Source organism: Semicossyphus pulcher, unplaced genomic scaffold, assembly GCF_022749685.1.
Source record: "Semicossyphus pulcher isolate SPU_LCO1_2020_fin unplaced genomic scaffold, fSemPul1.0.p SCAF_12, whole genome shotgun sequence".
Lineage (NCBI taxonomy): Eukaryota > Metazoa > Chordata > Actinopteri > Labriformes > Labridae > Semicossyphus > Semicossyphus pulcher.
The window spans coordinates 17,279,645-17,296,391 of NW_027211626.1; the positions used below are offsets into that span (position 1 = coordinate 17,279,645).

Consider the following 16,747-nt stretch of genomic DNA (forward strand, 5'->3'; position numbering starts at 1 on the left):
CGCTCCACTTCTCAGCATTTAATCTTTATCTTTATCTCTTATTACATACATTTTTCTTACCTCTTTTTTATGCCATATATTTCTCTATGCTTTCTCTGTGTAAGAGTAACTTTAATGCCCGAATTTCCCCCCGGGGATTAATAAAATATTTATAATTCTAAAAATGACCTAAAGTTCAAATTAAAAATTTGGTTACAGCGGAACTTACTGAGTTTTGGCACCAGTGCCGGTGTAAAAATCAAATTTTATTTTCCTGGTTCTAAATGTGACAAGCTGCATTTCGTCATTTACACTTTATTGGACTAGTATTCCCACATGTACGATGGAGCATGTAGACTTTTGTTTTAATTTGTAGCATATCTGCCAGGGAGACCCCTGATGGCAACAACCTTTCAGTACAATTCGCAGGACTGAACAACCTTACGCTAACACTGAGTTGACTCCCAAACACAGTCCAATATCATTTTATAAAAAGAGCATTTATTTCAAAGTTTTTTTTCGCTTCGGAGATTGAAGCACATAGTAAAGCAACAGTACAATGTTCAGAAAATATAAGTGTGATGCTGTAACATTTTTTTAATCTTATCTTCTTAACATGTTTTTGTTGTAATACTGGAATATTCTGCATGTATACTAAAATAAGAACTTTTAAAATTGTACAAATCGGTACCATAAAACTTGACAGAATAAAAACGAGGCGTTCTCTCACTGCAACAAACACAGATTGCTAGTTTTCCTCTTGAACAGGGAGAAAGAACGAAGAAACGCCAAAGAATGAAAACCAAAAAAAAAAAAGAAACAAAAGAAATGAGAGAGGTTGTATTCACACAGGCATGAACCAAAGCTGATATTTAACTTTTGGCAGAACATTTCTTAAAGCTGTCCAGAAAATGAAAGTAGCATCTCCATTTTTAGACGACTTTTTGAGCTGCAAAAAGTTAAACATGGATTTGTTCCTGTGCAGCTGCAGCCAAAGAAAACAATTGTAATAATGATAATAATAATAATAATAATAAAAAAACAACAATAATAATCATAATAATATAATAATAACATTAAAAAAGAGATTTAACAAGAATCTACACACTCAAAACGGATGTTCTGGTTCCAGCCTCTCTGTATATGTGACTCAGAAAACACACTTTGTGTTATTTTCCAATGTGCACATTTTATGTTAAAACAGCAGCACGTGTTGATACAACAGATGCTGCTGCCAACATAGCTGGTGTTGGGGGAAAAAACACAATGCGCATTTTCACGGTCTACACTTACGGCTCTGGCAGAAACAGCACATCCTATTTTTAAGAGTGCACGAGGCGCAAGTTGGATCCTCAAAGTGATATATCACATGTCTGCACATTGCTCTGTACATACCTAACATGGAGAGTAGTTTGCTTTCTGGATATACGTCTCAAGTTACAAAAGAAACAAAAGGAACAAAAACCAAAAAAGAGAATGCACTGCGTTGCAAGAGTGTCCATAAAGTTTAAGGCGATTTTTAGAGCTCACAGGTTTTTACTCATCGTGATTGATCATCATTGGTGGACTCTGAACGAGGAAGTGATCATTCATTGGTGGATTCGGTATGGGAAGTGATTGGTAATGGGAGAAACGGGGGGGACACAGGGCGTGGAAGGAGGGCAACTTTTCTTTTCACGTCTTCTCTGCAGTGAAGAATGAAAACAAAGAATCATCCACAGTTAGTTTTTTTTTGTCGGATCCATGTTGAGTTCGTCTCTTCGTGGGAGATATAAAAAAAAGGTACTTGTGTAGCGTTTCCACACACACTCAGTCCTTGTGTGTTCATTTGTCTGTGTGTGGCTACTGAAGCTAGCGGTCTCTATCGTAACACTTGTTGTGTTTACCCCTGGAGTTGTTGTTTATTTATTATAAGGCCACCATACTGTGAAGATGCTGCGAGCGTCTTCAAAGTATCAACAACCCAGAGTCTGTCACGCTATCTAAACCACAGAACCTGCTGAATTCTGCACACACAACAACAAATCTGAAAAAGCTTTAACTTTTAGACCCTACTGGAAAATCTTTTTATGTCTCTGTCTAACATCACGCTGGATTCTGTACTATCCTTTCTTTTAATTTGCTTTGATCTCTTGTCCTCTCTTCCTGCGTGTCTTTACAAAAACACCACAAACAGATCAGCTAAGGGACATAAACCCAATTTAAGGGAATAAACTCTCTCAGGAACCATTGAGGAAACATGTGAATCCAGTCCACAAAAGTATATAGAACCTCTAAGAAACTAAACCATAAGCTATAAGCAAGTCATTTTGATCATACAGCAACACATTTATCCCGACAATCTTCTTTCAATGTGGCGACACATCAAATCTCCCAGCCCTGCAATGCTCGAGTCTGTAGAAAGAGAGAGGGAAGGGACCTAGAGGGGAAGAAGAGATTCAGGAAAAGCTGGGAGGGAGTTTTGAGTCCAAGCGTTCATTGGGACGAAAGAGGCGCCAAAGTTCGTTGACAAATTGGCAAGAACTGATCAGGTGGTTGTTGGTAACAATTGGGTATTGAGGACTGATAACCCTCAGTTAGCAAATCCTCATGGAATCAATAAATCCGAAGTTGGGGGCGTCCACTCATTAAGACCACTGTTAAGAGTCTTCACCATCATCCTCATCGTTTATGGAGCAGTCTTTGGTCCCGTACAAATCCGCCAGCTTCTTAAACCTCGGCCCCCAACTCTGCAGATAGTCATAATCCAAGTCAGACTCTGTTGTGACCGACTCGAGGGAACTCAACGACCCGGCCAGCGATCCTCTGCCTTCGTACCCGTAGATCTGAATGGAGTCGTAAGGAGGGGCAGTCGGGTCGCTGTCGGCCTCTGCAATTCGAGTCTTAATGAAGTCATCAACGTCGACGCTGTTGGCTGCGGGAGGGCCGCCGGGCCTGATGGGATATTGAAGCTCTGGTTTGATGTCCTTTCTTGGCAGAAAGCCGTTGGCACCGTCTGGGTTCTGAAGATGTAGAAAGAGAACACCTTGCTTTAAAAGGGAACAGTCAGAAACGGCTGACAAGAGGCTGTAAGAATTTGAGACATTATTTCTCAAAAATACAAAACAAGATTTTTGTTGTCTTGCCCTTCTTCATACCTGCAGTGTAGCGATATCGAAAGCCTCGGTGTCCTCCTCGCCACCTCCCTCATCATCGTAAGTGATAATATTCTCCCTGATGTCCTCCTCCTCGAACACTATCAACGGCTCCTTCTTCTGACGCCTCAGTGCAACAAACAACACCACTATCGCTGCCAAGGAGAAACACACACAACTTCATAAAAATCATTCTGCATTTAGTGATTACATAACAATTCCCACCCAACCTCTGTGCAAAAGGAGAAAAGCGAGCATGAGGTAATTAGTATGCACTGTGGGAGATAGTGTAATTAGACCTTAGACACTTTAATTAATATCATTATTGTATTGTGCTGTACACACACGCGCCATTTTAATTGCAGTAGGTTATCAACACGTCAGTCTTCTGATATGTTCTCAGTCAGGTGGTTGCACCGTGTGAGCAACAAATCTAACTGTGGACACAACTTTAGTTGTTCATAAAAATGAAGACAGATAACGGCAGCAATGTTGGCTACCGAGTGAGACAGAAAACTAAGACTTGACTTGACTCGGGCACAACTTAACGTTTGAAACATTTACCTATGAGTATTTGAGACCACATTGTATATTTCCTAAACTAACTAGATGGTCCTCAGGGATAGACATATATTTTCAAGCATGGGCCCAAGTGTAAACATAAAAAATATACAGTCATAATAATTTAATGCACTTTAACACTTACTTAACTTTGATATTTCAATCAAATAACAACTAATTATTCACTTGAATTGAAAAAACAAGTTCTTTGTAAACAGCATACGTTAGGCTTCCTGTCAGAAAATATATGAACAATTCTGTTTAATGGGCAAATCTTGATTAGGAGGAAAAGTGTAAGGTTCAGGGTCAGCTGCAGCTATAGTGGAAGCTAACATATGGCACAAAACATAATCTTAGATTCTAAATAAAAAAAGCAAAGATGTGGCCTGATATAAGACAGAATTGTCAACATGATAAACTCCATAATCAATCAGTTAAATGGAGTTTGAGGATTCAAAGGTCTACACCAGGAAAAAGTGTGCATGAATGTAGAATTGTTGCATTGGCAATGTTGGCAAGGCTCCCTGTACGGGGATGAAGCTCCGTGACCACAGCAGGACACATTCATGTGAAATTTGTTGGCCCCAAGGTAACTAGTTGTGACCACAGAACGTGAATGCCAAACCCCGGTCCCTCCAGGAAAACAATGCAACCTTGAAGGGACTATGTAGCTGATGATAAAGATGTAACTCCTGGGCCTTTGATCTAAGCAGGAGCTCAAATAACGCAGTGAAATTCCAATCTGGGGGGAATGAACAGATGTGGACTGAACTCCACAAACACATTTCAAGTGTAAAGTAAATATCAAGCATGTCTGGTTTTATTTGGTTCTCATTTTGTTGAGACTCATACTATAAACAACACTGCTAGATAATCCTTATCATGTAACCAATTGATATTCCATGTCCCAGAAATCTAAAGCAAATCTTAATCCTTTGTTGTGTTCTGAAACCCAAATCTCTGCTTTGAATAAAAAATAAATCAATTACAGCTTCTCACCCAGCAGAATGACAATACAGGCCAGTATAGCTATCAGCGCCCCGGTGCTGAGACCAGCAGGTAGGACGTAGGGCTCCACGTTACAGGACTGCATGTTGTTTTCGCTGTCACAGAAACAGACTCTGATGGTCAGGGTGTTTGTGCTGCTCATGGCGGGGAACCCGTTGTCGTTTATCTCGATGGGAAGGTAGTAAACATCCTGGGTCCGACGGCTGAATCCTTTGCGGAGCACATAGATGCTGGCTGTGCTGTCTGTGGAGGGAGGGAGACATTTGTTGGTGAGTAAAAAGAGATCAGCGGGTAAACTGATAGAAAGAGTCTATTCAGAGCAAATAACAGGAGATACCAAACTATGCAAAACCACACGTAATGCACTTTTTCTAATATCACTCCAACAGAAGCTCACCAAACACACCCACTGTGGCTCACCCGCACTTATATTCTACACCACAAGAGCCAATGAGGTGTGACTTTGTTGATATTAAATTCCTGTTGAATAATGAATCATCAATTCAGGAGAAAATGTTTAAAAGCTAGTATTACTGCTGTCTACATTTGTCTACATCTTCCGTAATTCCTGCTTTATTCAGTGTCAAAATCATTTTGAGTTTATACCTCTTTTCAGAATTCTAATTTTTTTAATGGAATGAGTCAATATTAATTGAATCTCCCTTGAATGACCCCACTCCAGTACAACTCATTTTCCTATATCCTGCAAGGTTGACTATGCTGTAAAGCAGCAACGGCAATCATCGTCATTTGAAGACTACAATTCAAAATGACATTATAAAGTCATACAATCCAAAGCACTCTCTTTTAAACATTAAGAAAGCCTTTATTTTCACAGCGTGGTCATGTTAGACCTTAAAACAAACATGTATTCTGACCGCTTGATGCCAAAACAAGCTTTAAGAAATATCCTTTTGGAGCCCAGGAAACACTGCTATCCTTGTCCTATTTGGTAAACTAGCAAAGGAGAAAAAAAAAATGCAATAACTAACTCAAAACTTCAACTTTTTCCCCCAAAAGGGAGCGAAGGTAAGCCCCAACTGTCTCTATTACCGACTCTACTGTCATCTGTTGCTATCAGCCTCCTGCCAACGCCGCTACTCCCTGACAGCTGTGTGTATGTCTGTGGATCTAAGGCATCTGAGAATATGTGGACAGATGGAATGGATGACTCCCCATATTATCTATCTATCTATCTAACATCTCTCCATCTATCCTTTGCATTGTCTGTCTGCTGAGAATTCATTAAACGGGATACACAGAGGGGTACTGCTGGTCAAACACTGCTGCGTATTGATGATAAACTCCTTGATTTTGTCTAAGTGCCTGAAAATTCCCACACTTCCCTCCCTGTTGAATGTGTTAAACTCGACACAATTTACAAAATCCTCTTACATGTCTCTCTTTTCTTCAATCCCTCTCTGTCTCCTGATCTCGCTCTCATTTTCCTTCTGTTAGTCTCTCTCCCAGTACTCACAAAACTTAATTCAATCAGTTGGCCCCCTAAGATATATGTACAGACGGACAGAGACCCCACTGCAATTAATACAGCCCGCAGGACATGTGTGCATTTGTGTGTGTGTGTGTGAGAGAGAGAGAGAGAGAGAGAGAGAGATTCAGAGCACCTGCTGCTTTCTACAAGGTAGTGTAAGCCTCCATCTGGTTATGCTTTGATCTAATCTGAGTTAAAGGGGGGAGAGAGAAAGAGAGCAAAGGTAGAGAAACACTGAGACTGACTTCCTGAAAGGGTTGGAAACGGAAAGAAAAAGGAGAAAGAGGGAAATGAAAAGAGACAGAATAGGTGGGAGAAATAAAGAGACCGAACCTTTTTAAAGGTCACGTACCTCTGTTGTCTTTGAGCGAGAAGTTGTGGTTATGGGCGACTTCAGGAGCGAGACTGAATGTGAAGTGTTGTCTGTGAGCCATTTCGTCTTTGTCCGTCGCACTTACGGTTTTAATCATCTGAATCACAAACAAACGCAAATCAGAAAGAAACACATGAATGTGAAATACTGTTTGTAGGTGCATTTTAGGCCTTTTTTATTAAGGTGTTTCCAAAACCAATACCAATATAAGAAATGCCTCTGATACAGCCTAAAATGTTGTCTTAAGTAAGTACTGATACCATATTTATTGAGTCTGATTTCTGGTAAATTATATTGACATATATTCAGTATATGTGACAATAGAAAACAGTGTGTTGCTAGTAAATAGTGAAAGTATAATGTTAATCAAAGCTAGCAGAAATCCCATCACACATTTTAAGGGCTCAATTTCTTTATAAAGTAAATATAATAAATATAAACATAAAACTGTTTCATGTTAATCATTTGTGTATCTTGGACTTTGTTCTGCGGTCACAGGTGAGCCTAGCAGCCGCTAATGTTAGCTTAACGTGTTACTACTAACTTGTTTATGCTAGGATTTCTGACCCAAGCCATACAACAACAATATCACATCTGTACATGTTCCGTAGTATACAGCTGCAAAATAATATATGTATAATAAAATGTCTTTTATATCGCACTGATATTCACAGATGAACTGGTATTGGCAACATCTCTATTATTCACCATAATCACTTTAGCACATTCCTGCAGTCCCACACTCTCCCACGGACAGACTTACCCTTCCTGGTGCGACAGATTCACACATGAGGACCTCGTTGTCTGTAGCAAACTCTGGGGGGTTGTCGTTAACGTCCTTCACCTTGATGTTAACGCGCACTTTGGTGTCTTGGTGGTGGCCTCCTGTACGTACACACAGACACACACAGTATAAGGCCAAATAATCGGCAGCCTGCAGCATACAAAAACTCAAAGCAGTGTCGAAGTCATTAAAGACAAAATGTCACTTGTGTTTCAGTAATGTGCCTGTGATTGCTTGTGTGTCTGCATTCTAATCCATGTTTGCCATTGTTTAAACACAAAGCTATCTATGAATATTTTCCACCGAGATTGCCTGTCAGTCAGTCAGCCACTCAGCAAGCTATTTGTTATTTTGATTTGCCAAAATTACAGACACGAGTTTGTGAGACATCAAAATATCCAGTCAGACAGTGTGCTGCTTTTTTTCTGTCTGCTCCCACGCTTTACCAAAAAAGTAACAAAAGTGACAAATGTCAAATTATGCCTGCTGGAGATTAAAATAAAGAGAAATAGTGTGATGCAGACAGAATGATGAATAAACAACCAAAATAGACACAAGTAACAAGCTCTGTTCATTTAGAATATTAAGAACATTTGAGCGAGAATTTTCCAGCTATCCATTTATCTTCTAGATAAAAAAACACCCCCATCATTTCTAAACCATACTGCCTTGCATATTTGCAATTCTAGTCAGTATGACTTTTCCACTACCCTGTCATTACCAGGCATTTATTTAGCTTCCCAGGGCCTGTTAGCGGTTAGCGTAGCCTGCAATGGTCCTAGCTTTGTGGGCGGTGAGCCCGTTTCCATCTGGCCGTCTGGCGTCGAGCACGCCACAGAGAAACCACGCGGCGCTCTGCTAGTTTTGAGCCCCGACCACAGAATACCAGGGTGGGGCCTCTGTGGCTCGCTGTTTGGAGGGTTTTTTGGGGCCTAACCCGGGGAGAGAAAACTCCGGAGGGCCTGTGGGTCAACTGGCATTTCCCTCTTTCCTTCCCCCACTCTTTGTGTATAGTTAGCAGGACTGTTTGTGGTGGAGGTGGATAGTTAAAGTTAAGTAGTGCCTCAACTGTTTTTACTTCTGTCTCACTGCTTCACTGTTTAAATAACTGTTTTTGTGTCATTTTAAATAAGCCTTTAAGCAGTTTAAAAGTTGTTCTTTGATTGTCTTTCTTTTTGTCTGATTTTTCATCTTCTATCAAACAAAGAAATAACTTTCAAAACTAATTGAAATCTTTGAGTTATTGGCTAGAACATATGAGCTGAATCTTGGGTATCAATGACGTCTACCGATAGCTGAATGAAAACACCAGATGTGTGTCTCTGTCTGTTTTCTGACCCAAATGTTACATGAGAACAACATGCCACGTAGACAAACTGTTCATGAAGGTAACAATTACACGGACCGGCTGTAGACACCAAACTTTGGCCACTTACTCGGGAACCACCTGGATACACTTAAAAAATAAAACCACCAAGCATCTGCATAAAGCGAGTCTCTCCTGACACTGAAGCTGAATATGTAATAAGTTTACCTAGGTTTAGGCTGTTCTTTACTGACATTCACAGCAAAAAATGCTTACTCTTGTCCCTCTCAGAGGGAAAAAAACAAAAAAAATCATTAAATGCAGCAGCTTGAATTCACTTAAATTGTGAACAAAACATCATGGATGGTTTCCAGCTCTGCAGAATGACAGGTTGGGCTCTGGATGCCAGCAAATGTACAGCCTGGTGGCTATCTGGGATTTTTCCATCTGTTTGTTCATTTTTCACTTGTCTCTCCGTCCTATACCGTTTACCATTTCATGCACACACATCACACAGCAAAGAAGGTGATTACAATTGTCAGCTACTTTTGTAGCTTCTATTAGCAGAAGAATTAGATGTATGAGTGAGCATGCACACGTACCTATCTCTGTGGCTGACACGGATATATTGTGCCAGGGCTGTGCTTCTCTGTCCAGTGGCCTCGTCGTGATGATCATGCCGTCTTCTGAGTTTATGCTGAAGAACTGCTCCACATCTGTGTACCGAGGGATCATGTACCTGCACGGAGAATTAACACACATGTGGAGAAGCGGTTTAACACATGCGCACAACTTACACTGCAAGACGTTATACATAACTGTGTTATACAAGCTGTAATGGATATTTCTGACACTAAAATCACCACACTGACGTTGGATACTACTATAAATCCATGTGATAACCCTAATGATAAAAGTGGGATATGTCGAGCTCTCACTTGTGGAGAACATTTGGCGACCAATCGCACCATACCTTTGCCAGCTCGGCAGTATTTTAGCGTACTTTGATAAAGAAAATGTGAGCCATGTATTCATATTTTGTACCTCCTAGACTCCAGACTCTTGGTTTAAACTATGTTAAAAGACCCACTGATTGTTTTTCACTTGTTTCCATAAAATGTGTCCGGCTATGCTTTTGTAATTCTATTTTGCATCTGCAATCTCCTGAAACCTCCTAACAATATGTAATTTGTGATTTCTGCATACAAATATGAGCCAAGCTTCTCTGAGTCACATTGTTTGTTCAGTGTAGCCGAAGAAACACTATTTAAAAGTTATTTCTTTGGCGATGTGCCATCAGAATTTAAACTAGTGTGAAAATTTGAATTCTCCCACTGCTGCGAGCCCGAGTCGCTCAATGTGTTTGTGTACAGTGTGTGTCTCTGTGCCTGCGTTACCTCACAGGATTGTTGGCAACATCAGTGTCCTTGGCGTGGACTCGTCCCACCGGGGTGCCTTCAGGCGCATTCTCCTCTACCTCAAAAGTATAACTGGGAGCTACAAACACAGGAGGCTCATCTGCATCCTCCACTGATATCTGCAGACAAACACCAGAATTTTAAAAAGGCTCCTGTGATATTTATCAAGTCACACACACATAAACCCATACAAGCTTTGTTTCTCGTGCCGTTACATGCGCTCACACTCTTCTTCTCACATTTGAATAAACAAATACGATCTAAGCACACAACATTTTTGCATGCATACCTTTATTGTGGCCTCGTCCTTATAAGGTCCCCAAGCGAGGAACTGAGGGTCAACGTGAGGGTTGGATCCCTCCACCTTTAAAGTGTACGACCTTTTCGTCTCAAAGTCCACATGCTGAGAGAGAAAGAGAAGAGAAAAAGAGAGTTCAGATTAAATTAATCTGAAATCAAAATACATTAGTTATATGAAAGCATTAACTTGAAACACTCATCAAAATTGTACAGTGCCTATTTGCAGTGAAGTAAATGCACTTTTTAATCCCCTGCAGACACCGCCTGTGAGAAAAGCAGTCTGTTTCCCCTGCTGTACCCCCGCCTTCTGCTAGGGGGAGCTGTTGCTGCATGAATGGAAACAGCCATAAAATCACATGTATTGGCAGTAGCAGTCCAACTATTACCACTAGTATTACACAGCAACAAAATCAGGAGTAACCCAAACAGTGACTATTACGTCATCTTTTGCATCATAGTAGATGATATAAAGAGGACCACAGTGAATCGTTTGGTTGCTTCTGTTGGGCTGTTTTCATCATCAGATAAAAACAATACACTTCTGTTTTTAATGAGGCAGGATTAGGTTTGGGAGTTTGGGACACCAGACGATACAGGGCAATAGAACGTTTAGGTCACAAGGTTGAAATTCAACTTCAGAGGCCACAAGAAAGTTTGCTGACTAATTTACCTAAACATTCTTCATTTATCACACCTTTATAATCCAGGCCGGCGAATTAAGTTTAGTATCATTTAAAATCATCGCCATGGGTTTTTCAATATCACAGGCAGCCCAGCCTGAGATCCAATTCACTCATATTGAGCTGAGCTTCAATTCACTTACTCTATATTGGGAGGAAAACCCATTGACTTCTAACGGCCTTGATATTGAATTGACTGGAGTGTTTTGAGGAACGCCGTTCAATGCCAACTTCACACACTTTCCTCACATAGAAGTTGTACAGCAGTTACTGAGCAACTCACATTGTGCCTGTTGGTGTGTTATAAACCTTCCTCTTTCTCCTGACCTCTATTGTCATGTACTGAATGTATACTTCTGCAGGGGAAACATGAGTCAACACACTGAAATACACACTCTGCTACGACTGTGAAGATGTACTGAACTGCAGCTCCGACAGAGCTATAATCACTCTTCTTTTTGGGTATCATTCCCGTATTTCAAATCCTGATCATATCCACTATCCCCCCCCCACCGCCACCACTATTTCTCCAGCTGCTAGAGAGATGTTAAAATGGCAAAGTCCCAAGAGCAAGCTTGAGCTTTTCATCTCCACGCTACCCATCTCTTAATGAAATCCCAGAGGGAGCAGAGGGGCTCATAAGCCATGTGTGAAGGGTTGTAAAAGCACGGCGAAGCTGTTACAAATTTATGAGTGTGACACACGAGGTTTACCAGGGGTTAGCAGTGATTGAGATGGTCTTCAAGACAACCAATTCGAAATATTATAGCTGGAAGCTGCAGACTGATTTGGATGATAAGAATGCCTCATCTTTTACTGTATATGGAGGCAGCCGTGCTAATTGTACTTCTTTGGATATAAGACCAATAACGGCCTCCTTGCGGTTTTTAGCACTACCATATAATGTTCAGGACACAGCCCTGAAAATGCTTCTGTTATTATTGTAATGCTAGTTGATAAAATAACACTGGGTTGTCTTAGCGTTAACTATAAACTTGCTACACTTAGTTTAATATACCTTTGGTATGTGGGTAAAGTAAAAGCACTGTGTCTGTGTCTTGGTACACCTTTAATGTCCGTCTCAATTGTAGGACAACTGAACACTCGGCACATCATCACTTCACTGTCGTGAAACAACATCACTCTGCCAGTCTTAATCATCAGTAACCTTACAGGCCTAACCCTAACCCTAACCTAGGCAAGTGCTCTATGTCAAATAGCTTCCTTTCAGAATAAGAGGAACAGAATACCATGTAAATATAAATGTTAACCCTCATATCAAAGTATGTAAATTATTGTAATTACCTAAAAAAAAAAAGGAAATCTTCAACATAAAACTTTATAAAACAAAACTCCGCTCACATTATCAACATATCTGCAGCATCGGACATAACACTACATGAGTTTTGTCTTCATGATGACAATAATAAACATGAGGTAATGGTTGGTTGGTTGGTTTTGGTTAAATACAATACTTTGTTACCAATATAATGTGTATAGCACAAACAAGTTGTGTGTCTCACGGTTGAAAAGTCTTGTTTGTTTGACCCATCCTTCCAACCCAACCAACTCTTGACGCTGACTTTCTTGCTCTTTACACAACAGCATCTAGTTAAAGTTGGACGCCTTAATTTGGTGGCCAACCTGTGTATTTGGTAGCCCAGTTTTAAATTTACATTAAAAAAAATATAAAGCTATTAAAGCACCCAAAATGGCAACAAAATTTAAGGGTGCAGTTTCCATTTGATGTACCATTGTGTCTTCTACACCAGCTCAAGCTCTTCCGCTGCGTGAGCAGGTCAAAGCTCAAGCATCAGCCTTCCCTAACACCAGCGTGGAAGTCTCAGGATGTTGTTGGAACTGTAACAACGCATCAGTAAATTTTAACAGTATTGGAACAAAGCTTGGTCGCCTTAGGAGGCCACATATTCAATGGCCACAAAGTTTTTGTCGTAGTGACCCATTGACTTCCTCCTATGCTTTGCTCCCATCTAATTACTCAACCTTTTAATGTAAATATGCAACAGACAGCAACATAAAAGGCCGATGCGAGGATATTATATAATTGCTCGCTTTTGTCGTCAGCGATCAAACATGGCGTCCGGTGCCCATCATCTTCTGGCAGCACCTCTGAGAGCAGCTTGCAGTAGCTCTTTAATCCACCAGATTCAGAACTGTTTTCATGTGACGCCAAATGACTCAGTGCTAGAGGGACGTTTCCTCTCAATGGATTGTTCCACGCTCATTCAGCCGCAGCGGCATCCGAGTCTGCGGTGTCGGTGTTTAACGTGTTGATGACAGGTACAATGCTAATAGGATAGATGTGACCCAGTTATTTCATTTTCCCTTTTTGTCGTTACGCTCCCTCTGCCTCTGCCCTCTCTCTCTCCCTCCCAGTCTATAGATCCGCTCTCTCTTCATTCTCTCCCTCTTTGTGTAATCAGGGTGAGATAATAATATTCACAATAATGCCTCCCCCCTTCTCCCCCTCTCCCTTCACACACACACGCACACACACAGCTCCTTAATATTCTGTGGACTGCTTTCGTCAGGACACAGTTGAAAGAGAATAGCTGATTAAAGCTCATCCCTGTGTGTGTGTGTGTGTGTGTGTGTGAGCCTGGGTGTGTTTGTAAGAGGGAGAGTGAGAGAATAGAGATTAGTGAAGGGTACTCCCGATGCCGTGTGTTAAGGTGTGTGCTTGCACGTGTCTGAAGTGTGTGTGTGTGTGTGTGTGTGTTAGGCCTTCAATTTTGCGTGGCACTGCCTTCAGGTGGCAAAAGGTGTTGATTTCCCCCGAGAAGAATCAACACGCAATAATCAAACACACACGCACATTCACATTCATACACACAGATCTGAGTCAGGATACAAGTGTGGTTGCATGCTATCTCTTATTGTATGCTCTTACACACACACACACACACACACTTCAAATCAGCATCAGGCTATTAAGCTATTAAGCTATTATTCCAAGAGACTCAGGGATCCATGAGAGTGGGTGATCCCTCCGGGGCGTCAGCAGCAGCCTTACACACACACGCACACACCCATTCTTAATCTTCATATCAGCATCAAAGTCGAATTCCCTCCAGACGTCACACAAGCAAAAAACTGCGACTGACGAGGCAGACTTTGAACAGAGAATTAAAGGAACTGTTTGTTTGTTTATTAGTTGTGCTATTACAGCACTGGCACATTAGCAAATCACACTACTTAAACTAATGATCACATGTTTTTAAGTGGTTATGATTGTGAAAGGCAGAAGGTTGGGGTTAACATGACTTCAATGAATCGAATTCAATGTAAATCATTGCAACGGTTCTGAAGCCGAGCCCGAATCAGTGACACAAACATCCAAGGTCTCGAGTTGTACTTCCTTATTTTGTGTCTCTCCCTCTCCTTAAAAATGATAATTTCATAACTTTTTATTGCAAACACCAAGCTAAGAGTTGTATGGGGGGGGTTGCTGGTTTAGCTCAGTTGGTAGAGTACAGATTCTCACCTGAGCCAGCCGAACCACATGCTGTAGTTTATTACATTTGGCTAATGTGAGATCTTTAGATTTAACTGCCATGCTCCGGGGCGCACAAATGCAGAGAGAGAGAGAGAGAGAGGGAGCATCACTCATTACTAACATTCACTTATTTCCCTGCTTGGTCCTGGTGACACCAGGGGAAAGAGAGGGGCCGCTTCCTCTCTCGGTTTAAACGCCCAGCTGTAGAAAGAAAACCGCTCACGCAGACGGTTGGGGGGGTGGGAGCATGAAACAGACTTGTATCGATTGATTCAGATGGAGATTTTCCCACAGCATCAGTAAAAACGAGCCGTGGGTTAAGGCTGGCTGCTCCTTTGAGCAACGTCATCCCTGTCTGGACAGGAAATACAGCTCGCCGCAAACGCCATCATACTTAAAAGCTCATACTCTGATAATTACATGTGTCAATGCCAAGCCCTTTACCAAATAGGGATATGGTGAGCGCCCTTATGCCACTCTAAAGGAATGTCTGTTAAACCTAAAATTATCTCACAGTTTATATAAAAAATTGCCTTGTTTTCGGTGCATAATTCCTTCTTATTTTACCACCACACGTATCGATAACTCGCCTATAAATGTTTTTTTTTACCTAAGGCTGGAGAGGTCAGACGCATGGAGAGGTAAGAGCAAGCTGCCCCAGTTCACTGAAAGATACAGCTCATAATCCTGACCTGCAGCCGCACATACCGTACAACATGTGTGTACGTGTGTGTTTGAGAGAATAAGAGACTGTGTGTGTGTGCGCGCATTAGAGAGACAGAGAGACAGGGATGGAGAAAGGAGTGAGAAAAAGTAATTGTGTGTGCTGAGCTGGATCACTGACAGCCATAGTTATACTGTGTGTGCGTGCGTGTGTGTACGTGTGGGTTACAGTCACAGTGCAGAAGATGAGCTCCCTGGCCCAGGGAAGCATGAAAGTTAATGCACTCTCGCTCACACACACACACACTGTTCATATGAGACACAACAAGAAACAGTGAAAGGAACACAGCAGAACCTCCCCCCTGTTCCCACCTCCTTCGCTACGTATTTTCTGTCTTTTTTCAATCCTCTATTTTGACCTATCTTCCCTTTTCAACACACAAATATGGACACAGAGTGAGTGAAATGTGGGCTGGCTGAGACTTGCGCTGAACCTCTGCCTCTGTGTGAAGGAAAAGTGCAGTCTCGACACTACATTTCTGCGCTGGTAAGTTGAAGAAATGGTTAATGACGCACTTGTTTCCATGAGAGCTGGCTGTTGTAGCAGCCGCTGTCAGCTAGTAGTACTTTTGACTAGCTCTCCTTACAACAAAAAATGTGAATTCCTCCTCAGGGATCCGTAAAGTCTTATCCTATCATAGCCGATCAAATGCTTTCTAAATAGCACTGAAATTTCATGACCAGCTACTGTATATTCCTCCCTTTCAATTATAAATCATGTAGAGTTCCAGCTTTGGCCCACAGCTTTACGGCTGTTTACTTGTTTCACTCTCAACCCTCTCATGATGGGCGTCCTGGGCGGTCAGATCACAAGGTGACAGCGCTAAATGCAAGTGTAAAATAACACCATGATGCATTGTGATGCCATCCCTCGATCCACCTCCCAAAATGCTATGGAATGCATTTGTCCTTGTATCTTTTGACGCGTCCTGATCAGCCGTGACAAGAATGTAGCAGGAAACTTCATCATCAAGGCGAGAGGTTGTGGTTGTTTTTGGTGATGGAGCAGCATCACTTTATAAATACACAACAATCTTAACAATTGGGAGTAGCCCATTTTTGTTCTCTTTGCTTGCCCATGCAAAACAAATTGGGCAACAGACTGCTGAATAACTTGGACACATTGAGGAAGCACGATGGTCTGAGGTGTGAACTGGGATGTGATAGGCTGTTCACTTGTATTTGGAGAACAAAACACATTTAAAAATAAAAAGTGTAAAAAGGTCGTATTGAGGTTTTTTGTGTCCTTAAAAAGATGTTCACAAAAACACTGTACACTACTTGCTTTGCAGCAAACAGCAGGCAGACGCAGTAAGCAACAAGCTAGTAAACATAATGGGGATTTAAAGAGCCCAATATTTCCCTTAGGAGATGGTGGAGACCAAAAACAGAGCAAGAAGATAATAACGGACATAAAACGACAAATACATTTTGTTTTGTAACTGCTAAATGTGAAAATAGTCAACATCTTA

The 16,747-nt window shown here is 41.3% G+C and overlaps 1 protein-coding gene across 2 annotated transcripts in view; it reads right to left on the reverse strand.

The window, feature by feature from the left end:
* Positions 1-473: 473 nt before the first annotated feature.
* Positions 474-16,747, reverse strand: part of cdh11 (cadherin 11, type 2, OB-cadherin (osteoblast)) — a 95,169-nt gene continuing 78,895 nt past the window's right edge. For both annotated transcript variants that reach the window (XM_069658081.1, XM_069658083.1), the window contains exons 9-16: positions 10,345-10,458; positions 10,035-10,174; positions 9,240-9,376; positions 7,311-7,432; positions 6,527-6,644; positions 4,674-4,925; positions 3,117-3,268; positions 474-2,981 (exon numbers count right to left, since the gene is read on the reverse strand). In XM_069658081.1, the coding sequence (XP_069514182.1) occupies positions 2,619-2,981; positions 3,117-3,268; positions 4,674-4,925; positions 6,527-6,644; positions 7,311-7,432; positions 9,240-9,376; positions 10,035-10,174; positions 10,345-10,458 (1,398 nt within the window). In that variant the 3' untranslated portion in view covers positions 474-2,618. The remainder of the gene's footprint in view (positions 2,982-3,116; positions 3,269-4,673; positions 4,926-6,526; positions 6,645-7,310; positions 7,433-9,239; positions 9,377-10,034; positions 10,175-10,344; positions 10,459-16,747) is intronic.